The sequence below is a fragment of the Chenopodium album genome, chromosome 9 (genome assembly GCF_948465745.1).
Source record: "Chenopodium album chromosome 9, dcCheAlbu1.1, whole genome shotgun sequence".
Taxonomy (NCBI): domain Eukaryota; kingdom Viridiplantae; phylum Streptophyta; class Magnoliopsida; order Caryophyllales; family Amaranthaceae; genus Chenopodium; species Chenopodium album.
The window spans coordinates 60,149,731-60,164,591 of record NC_137842.1 but is presented as its reverse complement, the minus strand read 5'-3'; the positions used below and the strand labels follow the sequence as shown (position 1 = coordinate 60,164,591).

The window sequence follows — 14,861 nt, the reverse complement described above, 5'->3', positions numbered from 1 at the left end:
CATCATTCTATAAGTTCCTTTCTAGTAAGTTCTTTTCTCCACTTGCCAATACCCACCTTCTTTTTATTTATTTATTATTTATTTTTTAAATTCTGACTTTGTGTCATATCATCTCTCTTGGTTTCCAACTTAAAATCAGCATATAATTCTCTTTCTAGCTTCTTTCACCATCCAACCTAACTTTTAAGCATTTTGTGGTTTCTAAATCTCTTATAATGGAACATTTATTTAACCGACCTTAATAAAAAAGACAAATATTACAAACCAAAAAAACTATATAAAAAAATGACCAAATCTTAATACAAAAAGCCAATTTTATAACAAGAAACAAATAATAATGAAGATTTGTTATTGCTTTTACAAATACAATGATATAGACAGAAATAATAATTTAATTATATAACACGAGCATAACACCTATACGTTTACTATTGTTCTTCTTCACGTCCATTATTCCAAGGTATCTATATTCTCCCCTTTATGCTTTTCTTGTTCATTTCATGATCATCAATGATTTAATTTGAAGTCTTTTTTTTTCATCACAATTTCAAACGGGCATTTCTTAATTTTTCAAGTTCATCATATTTCAAAATGATTTTGCTGTTTGAGTTATTATAGAATTTATGTATATGGGTTTTGCAAATTCTTGTACAAGACCGTCTAACTATTTCACAAGGTATTATTTTATGTATACATATTTGTTACGAGTATAATTCATAACAAATTTGTTGGTTTTGAATTAAATATTGAGTTAACAACCTTATTGTCTCAAATTTATTTGTTTATTTTGAAATTTTGTCTCTAAATGATCATCAAAAATTGGCTTTTTATTGTTGTTGTTATTGGGTTTTATTTATTAATTTTTTTCAAAGAGGGAATTTGATGCTTTGACTTAATTATCGAGTTCTTTTTTCTGGGTTCTATTAATTTTTTGGTAATAATTCACTTTTTATATTTCATGTGATTTAGGTTGTAATATTTGAGATGGAGGATGATGATGAAGATGGCAAATGATCTCTGTTTTTCCTCTGTTTTTGCTCTCTGTTTTATTTAGGTGGTGTAAAAAAAAACTATAGATTAGGAAAAAAAATTTACAATCAATTTAATTAAAAATGATGATGATGATAAAAGATAGACAAGATATAAAGCCAATATTGGTGAAATTTGGTGTGGCATTAGCCTTATCGTTTGCTGGTTTCCTCTATTCTCGAATTCGAATTAAAAGGATCAATCCATCTGATCCCCCTACACCTCCAGCTTCAGGTTTGTAATGATCATATTTAGGAAATTCAATGATTTTGATTAGTTTAATTTAATTGGGTTTTTTCATAAATTTGATTAACTTATGTTTTCTGTAATTTTTTTAGCAGATTCTGATAAGAAAGCTGATTCTGAGGGGAGAATCAGGGTTAAGGATGATAATCAACCTGAGATGAATTCAGTTAATGCAGATGTAAGTTTGTTCGTTTTGTCTCGAAAATTAATTGGAATTCTGTATTAATTTGATCAGTTGCTTAATTGTTAATTAATGATTATTAATTTTAAGTGATGTGAATAATGTTAATTGGTCAAATGTTAATGAATTCGTGTAAAATTATGTGGATAATGCTAATGCAAGCTGGCAATTCAAGCTTAATTTATATTCTTATTTCGGATCCTCGAATTTATTATTGTTTGAATTAGTATTATCTTGATCAGTAGCTAAGTCTAGATGCTTGTAAACAAGAAAAAAAATTATGTTGCAAAAGACTTGGATTTTCTCTAATTCTGATCATAAATCAAATTATGCTAATAAGAATATAATCACACCGATTTCCAACCAAAACAAGACTGTTTCACACCGCTGTTACAATTATTTGATTCTTATAAACTTAATCTATTGATCATGAGTAGCTTAATCTTGAATTCTGGATAATGATATAGATTACAAAATCATTTACATATGAATTAACTTAACAAGTTGACATTTTCTTTATGTATATTTTTGGTAATGCAATTCATATGATGACCCTTTCTATTGCTTTGGACTTTGTAAGCTAAATTATACACAATTGTTATTGATACCTTAACATGATCCTTGTAACATAGAGCTAAAGATTATTTTGTGAACGATTTTTGTTAATTCCTTAGTCCTGCTAACATAGAGCAGAACTTTGACTTTTCTGATGTAAAATTCTTGCATTTTGTTCCTTTAATCAGGACAAGCCATGCATTCGTGTCCGTGTTGATAATTTAGCCATACATGCCTCGCCTAATGGTAGATATAGTGCTGATCGAGATGCATTCTTGCTGCCCGAATTTGATCAGGTAGTCAAGGAATTTGATGCTGTAAACTCACCGAAGACTGATGGGGAGAGTTTTACAGTAAAAAAAGACTTACCTAAATCACTTAGAAGAGTTGAAAGGGATGACTATGAACAAGAGATAATGAACCTTCAGAAAAGGATAAAGTTCCTTGTCGAAAGAGAAAGGAAGCTTGAGATTCAGTTGCTTGAGTATTACGGTCTTAAGGAGCAGGAAACGGTGATGAGGGAGCTCCAAAATCGATTGAAGATCAATAATATAGAAACGAAGCTTTTCTTGATGAAGATTGAGAATTTGCAGTCAGAAAATAAGAGACTAAAGGAACAGGTTACTGATAACTCTAAGGTTGTGGCCGAGTTGGAAGCTGCAAGGGCGAAAATCAAACTGCTAAAGCGAAAGATTAGGTCTGAGGCTGAGCAAAATAGAGAGCAGATCTTAGACCTTACACAAAGAGTTGTGAATTTCCAAGAGCACGAACATGAGCATGAGGCTAGTACTAGTATTTCTGATGATCAGTCTGAGGTGCAACGACTTACTGAGTTGGAGGCTGAAGCTGAGGAATTAAGAAAGTGTAACGAGAATTTGCAGCAAGAGAATGCTGACTTAGCTCAAAGATTGGAATCTACCCAAATTCTTGCAACCTCCCTTTTTGAAGATCCTGATGTAAGTTTCTCTGCATTCCATATTCTTGACAAGATTTTTCGATTTCTTTTAAAGTATTTTTGTGGCAGTTTAGGCTTTTTAGGCATATTGGTGCATGGTGCATACATATACATATTCAGAACTTGTGGTTTTTGTTATTGTTATTGTACCAAAGTGGTTTAGTATTTGACTTCTCAAGCTCTTAAACTTACAGAAAGAGGAGCTACACAAACAAATGATTCGATTAAGGGAAGAAAACGAGAAGTTGATAAATGAAGTTGAGAGGCTTCAAGTCGATAGGTGTGGTGAAGTGGAGGAACTAGTCTACCTCCGATGGATAAATGCCTGTTTGCGTTACGAATTGAGGAACTACCAGCCCCCTCCTGGTAAAACAGTTGCCAGGGACTTGAGTATGTGCTTAAGTCCTACTTCAGAGAAGAAAGCAAAGCAACTAATACTCGAATATGCTAATACAGAAGACGGAGTAAACAAAGAGCCACCTAGCCTCATAGACTTTGAATTTGATCAATGGCCTTCTTCACAACCTTCTTATCTTACAGACAGCACTGATCACGACGAATCCCCTGGTCCTAACTCTGTTCACAAACCCCACAACAAGAAAATCAAGTTCTTTTCTAACCTACGAAAGTTAGTTAGAGGAATCTCTAGTCATCACCACCATCATAGTTATAATCATAATCAAGGCAACCAAGTTTCTCCGATGTCTAGATCTTTTTCGGTTGATGACATTGGGATGAAGTACTATGCAGCAGGACATAGTGGTTCAAGAAGCAACCCCCAGAGTCCAAGATTAGCATCATCTTCTCAAAACTCAAACAACTCTTCAATGGAATATCAACCACTCACAAGCTTGGCCGAAGAAGAAGAGAATGCTAATCGAGTAAGATCAAAGTCACTAAGTGGAGTTAGCCATGTCCTCGGAAGGGAAAGACCTGGGGGTTTTTTGTCCTTAGATTATACACCGGTACAAGAGTCAGATTACTGGCAAAAGTCAGATTTGACAAAGTATGCTGAAGTCTTCAGGGAGTCTAGATGGTTGCAGAAACACAAAAAATCTGCATCATATAGTACTGGATGATTGAGGTAACATATAATGTTGACTCAGGACTTAGGCCTTCCAGTGTACATATGATATACCGGGAATTCATCACAATATCCTCAGCATTTTATATATGAGGATTTAACTAATTTTGCCTCAAATAAGAATGACATGCTTGGATAATATACAAATGGTTTGCACATACGTAAAGGTATGACTAATATATGTTTGCTGATGATATGTATGGACTTATGTTGTGTTGCCAAACGAGTGATTGAATTGAGTCCATTGTGTTTTATTACGTATTTTGGTTTGCACTGCGACAATGCTGTGAACATTAGCTGAGGTATTTCTGCGTAACTTAAGTCAATATAACGAAGTAACAGCCCTGTTCAAATCTTCTGCGTTTATTTGAGCATTAAAATATACTGTAATCAAGCTAAAAACTGCTTAATCTCATTTGCTCATGACTTTTAGCAGTGAAATATACTTGCATTCAGCTCAATTTCTATTTCTTACAGTAGTTTGATTAAAATACACAATGCTACTTTGTTAGTATTGTATATGATGAACAAGTTTCATGAATAATTCGAACATTTATATTGAAATGGTAACATACAAGTTTCATAAACTCAATAGTTGCAACAGATGACTTTGATATGTAGTATCATATACTTGATTACATAATGATTTTTTTTTTTTGTAACAATAGAAGTCTTAGATTTTGAGAGCAAACACATTGATATGAGAAAAGCAATGACATAAATTTTAAAGCTAGTTCAAGAAGACAGTTGTATTATGTAGTATACAAGCTTTGTAGAAAAATAGTTGCTCGAACACCATCTAACTGATGAGTTCAATGCCTTGAACTATGAGGGCATCGGCCAGAACCTGATTAGCAGCCTCAGAAGGATGCACACTGTCCCAGAACACGTATTGGGTGGCGTTGCTGCAAGTTCCGATAGACTTAGGATTACATAGAAGTGATGTCGTCTCTATAGTTCCTGTACCACAGCATCCCTTCCTGGCCTCAGCAAATCCTAAAGAGAAAAAAATTCAGTCAGTAAAATCATTGACTACATTACACAATGTTGTTTGTAGAAGATGTATGTTACCAGATTTTGAGGGAGATTGGACTAAATCGAAGAGGGGCTTGTAAATGTCGAAAATAACAAGTTTAAGGCCAGGGAGCTGTTTCTTCAGCTTAGAAGCAGCTGCATTGAGCTTATTATTGAATCCCTGGGCGTCGGAGTTAAGGCGTGAAACACAACCATTCTGGTGAAATCCAAAGAGTGTGATGGTAGCTGGTATGCAACCTAATGGGGGAAGTGAAGTTGCTCCAATCTTTCTTGCTCCTAATCCATAAAGCTCCTGTAGACCAACACTAAACATTTTAAGTCCCTTATTCGGCAATCTAATAATATATTACCCGTTGGCCTAGAATTAATTGTCACATAATCACATTATACCATAAGTAACACGATATGATATCACAAGTAGTAACATTTAAGTGAGAACATTTTAAAATATAGTCTAGATATTATTTCAATATACAAGTATATTATAATTCATCAATTTTTTTAGTTGATATCGTTTGACTTTTACATTATTCACAGAATATGCTTTGACTCACTAAAACATATTATTGTTGATATTGTTTAAATCGTTTCAATGTATATTATATTAATAACCATTTTGTATAATTTTACAATGTTGATAATTAGAGATATTAATCGTTAAAAATATGCGTTGATAAACGTGATAATCGAAAGATGTCAACTAAAAAAACAGAGGAAGTATTATGTAAAAATATACTACGTCCTATGAGTATTTTCAACATTTATGGGATCATAATATCTATGTCCTATGAGTAGAATGAAAGAGTACGTTTGGTCCACAAGGACCACAACTCATAAGGAAGACACTTGGGCTGTTGGGCAAGTAATATTAATGCACATAACGGCCCATAATGTGTGGCTACAAATTGTGAATTTATGACCAAAACTAAAATTCAACCCAATTGGGTTTTTTCTGTGCACGATGTCCTTCCCAACATATTTTTCAAACAATTAAGAGTTGAAAAAATAACCTACCCCAATAAATGACCTAAAAATCTAAATTAATTAAGTTTTAAATACAACTTTTGCTCATTAATTAAAATTAAAACAATTACAAAACACCGGTTTAATATTTTCGCATCATAAAAATTTTCATGCTTGTGAAAAAATCGGGTTAAAGTTTTGACAAGTCTACTTAGAAATTAAATAAAACTAAAATACGAAGTATTAAAAACAAAGGGGTCGTGTTGAGGTTTGATTATTACCTGAACGAAGTTGGAGAAAATTCCAACAAGGTAAGAAGAGTACTGGTCAGGGGTATATAATTTGTTGATGAAGGGATTGACATAGTAATTCTGAACAAAGTCACTGCTCCCAAAACCAGCTATGTAAAGAGCATCCTTTAAGATTGACTTAGCTTTACTGTCACCTGCCACCTTTGTTAGCTTCCCTTGGTACTCCTTGTAGTACTCTAGTTGTTGCGACAATGGAATTGCGTGCTGTACTCCAAATTAAATTCATTAGTAATTACGATGAAAAATTAAATACGATAATTAATGTCGTCTTAAAATATACAAGTATATAACTTAATAACTGTAGATTTTATGACTAATTATAGCTATAGTTGTCAATTTATTGTCATTTTTAATTTGGTTAGTAATAGTGTATTGTATGTTGTCCCTACACACAATACCATTAGAAATGTGACACATCATAAAAAGGGGAAAATATATTAGAATTCAAATATAAATTAAATATAATGGAACTTTTTTTTTTGAAGAAAGAATATAATGGAACTTGGACCCATTATTCTAGTCAACAAAAACATGACAAATTAGAGTTGTATGTAGGGATCACATACAACAATTGTATGTATAGCCTTTCTGATAACGTTAACGTTAAAACTGAAACTTGTAGCACTCACTCGTGGTTAAATGTAAATATAGCCTTTCTGATAACGTTAAGGTTAAAACTGAAACTTGTAGCACTCACTCGTGGTTAAATGTAAATCGATGATTGTCACACAATTATGGTTTAACCTTATTAGGTTGCACTATTTAGTTTGATTTTAACACTTCGGTTTTTTTTTTTTTTTTTTCTTTAAAATAGATGTGCAAGGATGAGTTAAATTGTATTTATGCTATATGTTATGGCTGTAACCTTTTTTTTTTTTTTTAAATGAAATTAATTAAAAAAAAAAAAAAAGAATGTAAAGTAAAGGTAGAGTTGACTTTACACTAAGAGCAGCAGTTTTCTCATCATAGCCTGATCCAGCAGATGCAAAATTGGCACCAATAAGAAGGTTCTTTCCTGATGCTTGTGGGCTTAAATATGCTGGTGCATATGTTGTGAAACCCAGAGTTTCAGCTACAAGATTAACATGTTCAAGCTTATACATCAAATTGCCAATTAAAATTAATAAAACAAAATAAGTAAGATTAAGTTGATGCAATTACTACATATATTACATATATTAAACATGACTTATACTTAAACTTTGACTTCAAGGAGACTAATTTGCCTATACAACCCCAACCTTTTTATCTCGGACCCCTCTTTAATTTTTAAGTCATAAGATACAGACGTTGTAACTAAAAATTGGTAGCTATAGCTACGTATAAGACCGGTGATACCATATCAACAAATTTTGATTCTTAACAACCAAAACCTGCCTAGGGTTGTTACAAGTTATGCAATGGATACACCCAACATAAACATGATATATGTACAAAAAAAAAAATAATAATAATAAAAATGGAATGAATTGAAAAGCAAACTTAATGATAAGGGAGTTAGAAAGTACCAGTAATATCAGTGGCTAATTTTCCATTACAAAACCTTCCAGTAGGTTTATGATTAGCAAAATCCCTACCATAAGGAGGATAATCAGCCTTGAAAATAGTAGCAACATAATCATTGTTTCCTACATCAACTGTTGAATCACCAAATGTGATAATTGCTGGAACTAAACTTGTATCTTGAGCATTTACAAATAATGCAGATCCCAAAAATATTAGACTAAAAACTACACCTTCAAATTTTATGCCCATTTTTTTGTTTTTTATCACTATAAACTATAAAGTGATATATTTTTTATTTTTGGCTTCTTAGAAAGGGTTCAAGGCTATCTAGTGTAGTTTACATTTATTATAAGGGGGGTATATATGGTGAGAGTGTGCATTGAATGGTTGCATTAAGGAGACACTTTAGTGGTTGAATGTACATTCAAAGCTTTGGTTTAATTTTCTTGATGATTTGTATACTCTAATCTTCTTAACCAATTTTGCAATTATGCACCTCCCTTGTATAATGATTGTTCTCAAAGACTGGTTAGCATTATTTGCCATTGAAGTGTCATGTTCAATTCAAGATGATCAATCTTATCTTGTAATTATATAGTGATTAATGTGAGAAATTTAGCGTACGTTTCATGTAATCTGACCAAGCCACTCAGGATCTATTTATTTCATCTTATTTGCATGTACAAAATAAGTTCAATTAAAAGAAGTTAAGAAAAACTTTTTTTTTTGGATATCGTCATATATAAGTATGTAGCAATTTCAAACAAATTTAGATTAAATATACGGTAATATACAAGTAATTTTTAGACAAAATAAGCTAAAGTTAACAAAGCCTGAACTAATTTTCAGTTGTTTAATTAATTTCTTTTACTTGCAATATTCTTAAATTACGCTTGTCATGTCAATTCATTATTTCAAAAACAAATACTTATGTATTTAGTTATTAATAAGTAAACATTTAAAATTTGATATGATGAAAGTGAAAATTGAGCCGATTAGTTTACAAGATCCCACATAATCATCTTTCCATTAACAATAATAAATCATAAAGATCAAAATAGTGTTTATAAATAATGTATTAGTCAAAGTGTTGTAAACAAAATATAACGAAACAGAGAAAAGTATTACATAATACTCCGTATACATTATCTTTCAATAAAAACATACATCAATGCACAACTACCGGTTATTACTCAATACTCATCAATTTCAAAAAATTGATGCATTTACTCATATTTCATAGAATTGAGTGCATAACCTTAAACAATAGTTACAACGGAGAAAATTGTGTTATACAATGTTCTTTCTAGATTAGCCAAACTTAAAAACTAAAAGAACAAGAAAAATTGTTCTTATTAGCCAAACATATGACTATTGAATTGAAGTTGATATATCAACTAAATAATGGAGTATTCATTGTACTAGGAATTAATACTTTAATTTGTATTTAGTGAAGGAATTAGGGGTACGGTCAAGAAGAATTGAAGTTTACACAAAAAATTACTTGGGAGTGTAGGTCATGAACATTAAGATTAGAAATAAATCAAAATAATACTTGTATATCATACATTAATCATATTCTAGATATCGATAAAATAGTTTGTTTTTACTAATTAAGGCTTTATTGTTGAATTTATGGAAATCTTCTTTTTTGTCACAATAGCTACCAACGTTAAGATGTTATAACCATTGAGTAAATAACGCTACCATTATTAATCGTTTTTTTTAATAGCAAACCCTAATAAATGTAGAAACGTGCACATACAACTAACTAATACATTGTTTTTTTATAACCTTTTTCTTGAGACAAAGACATCCCAACTATTTCAAACATAATATGTTACGCTTGAAAATGGTAATAACACTCAAGGTAACAACTCTAGAAATGGCAAAAATTGGAGGGAGAATGCCGTATAAACAAGTGTATGTGCAATAATACTAGCAATAATTGAGGTGACTAGATTTAATACAAACACATTTTAGTGTCCTTTATATAGAGGGGAAGTTGGGAATATAGCAAAATTAGGTAGTTGTGATTGAGATTTGATTGTTAAGCTAGATAGGTTGGAAGATGGTCTAGATAAATATACTAGCAGCAGTCAGCTACATGCATGTGGTCTAAATTTAATGAGAGTAGTTATAAATATCTTCTATATTTTGTCATTAATTATTCTGTCAGTCTTTCTTTCTTTCATTCATAACTAAATGAAAATACTGGACAGTGGAACAACTAACCGTTATATGAGGGCAATGCAGCTCATGTTGTATTGCTTGGCCTTTTCAATTCGTTTTGACTATTGGACATGTATTTGTATTAACTCCGTTAGAGGTTATATGCAACGATTAGACATTTTTCCTCTCTGCTTTATGTCAAATCGTTGCACATAACCTGTAACAGAGGTAGTATGTACCATCGGATTAATGGTACAATTAATGTTATTTTCTATTCGTATTAATTTTTTTTTTTTTTTATTTATTTATCTATATTGCGAGTTATTAATGTATGTCTATGGACTATGGTACAACAAGATATAATAATGTTGATGTTTTAAAAGCTTTCTAAAAATACCCGACCGAGTAAAAGATTAAAGAATAATAAGACTGTCTTCTCAGGAGGCACTAGTTCCACTAACAAATAATAAAGCCTTAAATGGAGGCTAGAATATAAGAGAAGAAATAAATTAGATTATATAATTTACGTTGAATAATAATAACAAGAATTCCGATGTCGTCCAGCGGTTAGGATATCTGGCTTTCACCCAGGAGACCCGGGTTCGATTCCCGGCATCGGAACTTTTTAATATTTTTGGATTATTGATTGCATACAAATATACAGTTGGTATAGTCTAGCATTGACAATCAAGCACTATTTTTATCTAAGAGTTTCAGTGTATACTGATAAGATGAGACTAGGCAGCGAGCAATTTTAAGAAATGAAACAGGATGCACGAAAATGCTCGTCGTATAACTTAAAGATGCCTTGTAGTGTTGTGCCCAGCACTAGCACGGTTTTTGTATATGCTTGAGGTGGTTTTATTCGCTTTATAATTTATGCTTCAGTCATTTATAATATTCTTTTCTAAGGAAATTAAAATGTCTAACAGATTTGCAATCACGTTATTGTACTAAAGTTTAAGTAATTAGAAGTAGCACACACTGATTGAAGCATCAAGCAGAAGTACTAGAACTTGTGAAATAAATCAGAATAAATGAATGAATCTTATACTAATTTAAGAGCTCTTACACAACAAGAAGAATCACTGGATACATGTTTTATCACATACAAGAATTCTTTCGTCTAAAGATCAGTTTGACTTTATTTTCCGTATCATTTCAGCTACCTACCTTGCCAAAGGACTCATTTGAATCGATGTATCAGCAGTGGCTGTGTCATGGTTGATGTCAAATTGTCAATCGTAGGGTAGCTATGTATAATCATGATTAACCATCTCTTCTTGTTTTCATTGGAACATCTCAATGGCTAAACACTCGTTCAAATCAACCTACACTTGGATACAACTTATTTACAAGCTATACACAACAATTCAAATTACATACATAAACATACAGTAGTACATGGATACTGATAATATGTTTCAATAGAAGAATACTTCTACTTTAAAGATCAAAGTGAATTTCCGGCATCATTTCAGGTAACTACCTTGCTGTTGGACCCATTTCAATTGATGTATCGGGAATGGCAATGTTAGTAGTAGATGATAGCTCGATAGCTAAACAAACATTCAGATCACTCAACACTTGGTCCATGGTTGGCCTTTGTTTCGCAGTAGATGACACACACATCATAGCAATGTCCAAGGCTTTCTTTGCAGAATTGGTGCTCAACTGTCCTTGCAATCTCTTATCAACAATGCTGTCAATATCCCCACTCTTAAGTTTTTGAGTAGTACATGAGATTATGGGTGTGGGTTCAGAATTGCCTTCTACTACTTCTAGTGAGTGCCCTGTAATGAGCTTCAACAAAACAACCCCGAAACTGTACACATCGCTCTTCTTATTAAGTCTACGAGTGCTACAGTATCTGTAACACAAGGCGTTATAATAATATCACTCATCAGACTAAGGAATTGAAGTTTTGTAATCCTTTAAAAGGCTTAGAGATTACACCACATGATTTTGAAAGCTCCACAACTCTACTAAATAGAAACAGGATAACAAGAAATTAAAATGCTTCAAACAAAGTGTAAACTTACTCTGGATCAACATAACCAAGTGTTCCAATCACCTTAGTATTCAAACCACTCTCATTACTTTCAATAGGGAACGTTTTGCAGATGCCGAAATCAGAAATCTTGCCATTCAATTTCTCGTCTAATAGAATATTGGAGGTCTTTATGTCTCTGTGTACTATAGGAGGTTTACACCCATTATGCATATAGTCCAAACCTACAGTACAAAATTTTATGGTTAATCATCACTACGAATGACTCAAAATACGCAAACAAGTAACTAGCATGTATGATAGATAGTTATCCATGAATCCATCAATCTTAATTAATCTTACTAGTACTAGTACAAAATTTAACAGTGATTACTGTTAGTCAAAACAATCAGTCACTGCCCCTTGCTTGGAGACATAGTTTTATATACAGTCGAAGACTCAAAGTTTCTTAAGAAGTAAGTTGTCATGAAGCTAGAAGTTCTCGGTATGATCTTAATTAATACAATCTTTGTATGCACTTATACCACCAAGATTGCCAAGTAAATTGTTAAGAGACTCAAAGGGACAACGAACTAGTAAATCTACTTTTTGAAAGAAAAAAAAAAACTAATTGCAACTTCAAAAGAAATTTTGAGGTGACTTTCAATTCATAGGTAATGTTGAGTTTCTCTGAAGTCTTTTTAATAAACGGAGGTAGTATATGTTAAAGGATCAACTCAACCAAAAGCTTAAGCTGATGGTTGAGGCCCAGGAATATGTTTTATACTCTATCAGTATATATTTAGATCAAGTAAAGTTTTCTCATATGAAATTATTGCAAAATTATTGCAATATACATATAATGCAATATGCAAACTGACCTTGAGCAGCATCTTTGGCAATTTGTAGTCTCTTCTTCCAACATAAAGCCTCAACATTTTTTCCTGAAACGAGCCAAAAGAACAGATTATTGAGTGATTCCAGGCCATTCATGATTCATGCATACACATCATTTAAAAGGATATAATGCCAATAATTTCTACAAAATAATGTCATGATCACAACAATAGTAGGTTGTTAATAGTGTATGTTTACCTGATATGTGCTGTTGCAAGTCGCCATTAGCTATATGTTCATATATAAGTGCCATGTCATCCCCTTCTATGCAGTAACCTATGAGAGAAACAAGGTTTTTGTGATGAACTCTTGCTAACAATTCAGCCTGTCAGTCAGGAAAAAAAAAAGGTGTTAGCTTGTTATAGCAGGATGTAATAGATGATACCTCAGTGTATACTAATAGATCATACCTCAGTACGAAACAACTGTAAGCTATGAGTATCAGATGGGTTCAGCATTTTAACAGCCACACGAGTACCATCTGGTAAGGAGCCGTCAAAAACTTTTCCTGATCCTCCTTTACCAATCATTGTTTGGAAATTATTTGTCATATTCCTCACTTCCATATATGTGAAGCCCTGACTCTCTAGCTTTAACGATGGACCTTTTATGTACTCATTATTGTTTGTCACTTTTGAAGGAAAATCACGGGATCAAATTAAGGTAGAATATGTGAAATAATGAAAGTATATGGAAAAGTAGAATTCTCAACCAATAAAGTAATAAAAATACAAGGGAAATAGACATTTCTAATTAAAAAAGTAATTAAAGTGTATGTGAAAGAGAAATTGAGAGATTCAAGAGTATAAAACATTAAATTAGTTAAAAATTGGCACCATTTTTTTGGCAAATTGACATTTTAGACTTTTTTTTTTCACTATCTAACAACATATTTTGTGATAAGCTATGTTTTTATTTTGTTTGTAAAATATTATAGTACTAAAACGTAATACTTCCTCCGTTTTTTTAATATTGCACCACTTTCCTTTTTAGGAAATTTCACAAATATTGCACCATATCCATTTTAGGTAGAGAAATATTTGTGTTCACACTACAAATACATAATATACCCTTGCTATTTAACCCCTACTTTTTTATTTGTATAAACAATCACATATGGACAATTTTGTAATTCTACCTTTCTCTCTCATCCTTTTTTCCACTACCAAAAAATATATATCAAACCCTTATGGTGCAATAATAAAAGAATGGAGGAAGTATACGAATTGTGAAAAAAAGTCCAATGTGTCAATTTAAAGTCAAGTGAGAAGTATAATGATAATAAAACTCTATACAACATTTTTATTTTCAAAAATCTATTCAAAAAGTCGTCTACTTAGCTTATGTGTCACAATAATACCTATTTGTCACCTATATGATGCGATACTTGACGAAAAACTGGAATGTCATGTGTCGCTGTCTCGTGGCATGGTTGCGAGACCGACTTTATATATTAGTGATTAGTTTTATGCCCTGGACGGTTGTTTATTGAATATTATGATAAATGTTTTGGCTTGAATGTTAAATACTGTAATATAATTAGCTTTGATAATGCATAATATTTAACATGCGATATCATACTTAAATTAATTTTACAAAACTGAAAGTATTTTTGCCGGTAAGAACTTTTTTATTTTATTTTATTTTATTTTTACTAATTCTCTATTATTTTAAGTTGTGAATTTATCAACAATTAACGAGTAAATCGGTGTAATAAATGTTTATTTATTGTCAATTCTTTCCACTTTTATCTTCTTGCTACATATATCTTTTTTCTTATTTTAAATGTATTATAAATAGATCTTATTATTATAGGACTTTTTAAAACGAATTTTATGATGGAAATAGAACCGAGTTATTAGATTTGTATTAAAAGTTATGATTAATTTGTATATATGAAATATTATTAGTGTATTGATAATAAAACTCTATCCAAC

At 31.7% G+C, this 14,861-nt stretch overlaps 3 protein-coding genes and 1 non-coding gene across 8 annotated transcripts; 2 read left to right on the top strand and 2 right to left on the bottom strand.

The window, feature by feature from the left end:
• Positions 1-306: 306 nt before the first annotated feature.
• On the top strand, positions 307-4,307 carry LOC145558637 (protein CHUP1, chloroplastic-like). 5 transcript variants are annotated; one of them, XM_081619945.1, is made up of 5 exons: positions 307-460; positions 970-1,263; positions 1,371-1,453; positions 2,308-2,967; positions 3,161-4,307. In XM_081619945.1, the coding sequence occupies exons 2-5, from the start codon at positions 1,113-1,115 to the stop codon at positions 4,043-4,045; spliced, it is 1,779 nt and encodes a 592-aa protein (XP_081476071.1). In that variant the 5' UTR covers positions 307-460; positions 970-1,112; the 3' UTR covers positions 4,046-4,307. The 5 variants fall into 5 exon arrangements, with proteins under 5 accessions (XP_081476071.1, XP_081476069.1, XP_081476070.1 ...); XM_081619943.1 differs by having other exon boundaries at positions 2,200-2,967; XM_081619944.1 differs by having other exon boundaries at positions 1,368-1,453.
• Positions 4,308-4,634: 327 nt separating this feature from the next.
• LOC145558638 (GDSL esterase/lipase APG-like) lies at positions 4,635-8,202 on the bottom strand. Its single transcript, XM_081619946.1, has 5 exons — positions 7,868-8,202; positions 7,301-7,431; positions 6,330-6,563; positions 5,122-5,377; positions 4,635-5,046 (listed from the first exon to the last, which is right to left on the bottom strand). The coding sequence occupies exons 1-5, from the start codon at positions 8,112-8,114 to the stop codon at positions 4,850-4,852; spliced, it is 1,065 nt and encodes a 354-aa protein (XP_081476072.1). The 5' UTR covers positions 8,115-8,202; the 3' UTR covers positions 4,635-4,849.
• A 2,384-nt stretch (positions 8,203-10,586) lies between these two features.
• Positions 10,587-10,658, top strand: TRNAE-UUC (transfer RNA glutamic acid (anticodon UUC)). The gene has a single exon. It is a non-coding gene; the product is annotated as a tRNA-Glu (tRNA).
• A 721-nt stretch (positions 10,659-11,379) lies between these two features.
• On the bottom strand, positions 11,380-13,382 carry LOC145558636 (putative LRR receptor-like serine/threonine-protein kinase At4g29180). Its single transcript, XM_081619940.1, has 4 exons — positions 13,123-13,382; positions 12,909-12,971; positions 12,080-12,272; positions 11,380-11,907 (listed from the first exon to the last, which is right to left on the bottom strand). The coding sequence occupies exons 1-4, from the start codon at positions 13,175-13,177 to the stop codon at positions 11,523-11,525; spliced, it is 696 nt and encodes a 231-aa protein (XP_081476066.1). The 5' UTR covers positions 13,178-13,382; the 3' UTR covers positions 11,380-11,522.
• Positions 13,383-14,861: the final 1,479 nt, after the last annotated feature.

Coding starts and splice junctions, on each gene's coding strand:
- LOC145558637 (XM_081619941.1), top strand. CDS start 1,113: ATGATGATGATGATAAAAGATAGACAAGATATAAAGCCAATATTGGTG. Junction 1,264..1,367: donor CCCTACACCTCCAGCTTCAG/GTTTGTAATGAT, acceptor TAATTTTTTTAG/CAGATTCTGATAAGAAAGCT. Junction 1,454..2,199: donor TGAATTCAGTTAATGCAGAT/GTAAGTTTGTTC, acceptor TCCTTTAATCAG/GACAAGCCATGCATTCGTGT.
- LOC145558638 (XM_081619946.1), bottom strand. CDS start 8,114: ATGGGCATAAAATTTGAAGGTGTAGTTTTTAGTCTAATATTTTTGGGA. Junction 7,432..7,867: donor ATTAGCCACTGATATTACTG/GTACTTTCTAAC, acceptor TTAATCTTGTAG/CTGAAACTCTGGGTTTCACA. Junction 5,378..6,329: donor TTTTCTCCAACTTCGTTCAG/GTAATAATCAAA, acceptor GTTGGTCTACAG/GAGCTTTATGGATTAGGAGC.
- LOC145558636 (XM_081619940.1), bottom strand. CDS start 13,177: ATGGCACTTATATATGAACATATAGCTAATGGCGACTTGCAACAGCAC. Junction 12,972..13,122: donor CTTGCAACAGCACATATCAG/GTAAACATACAC, acceptor GGCTCGTTTCAG/GAAAAAATGTTGAGGCTTTA. Junction 12,273..12,908: donor TGCCAAAGATGCTGCTCAAG/GTCAGTTTGCAT, acceptor TTTGTACTGTAG/GTTTGGACTATATGCATAAT.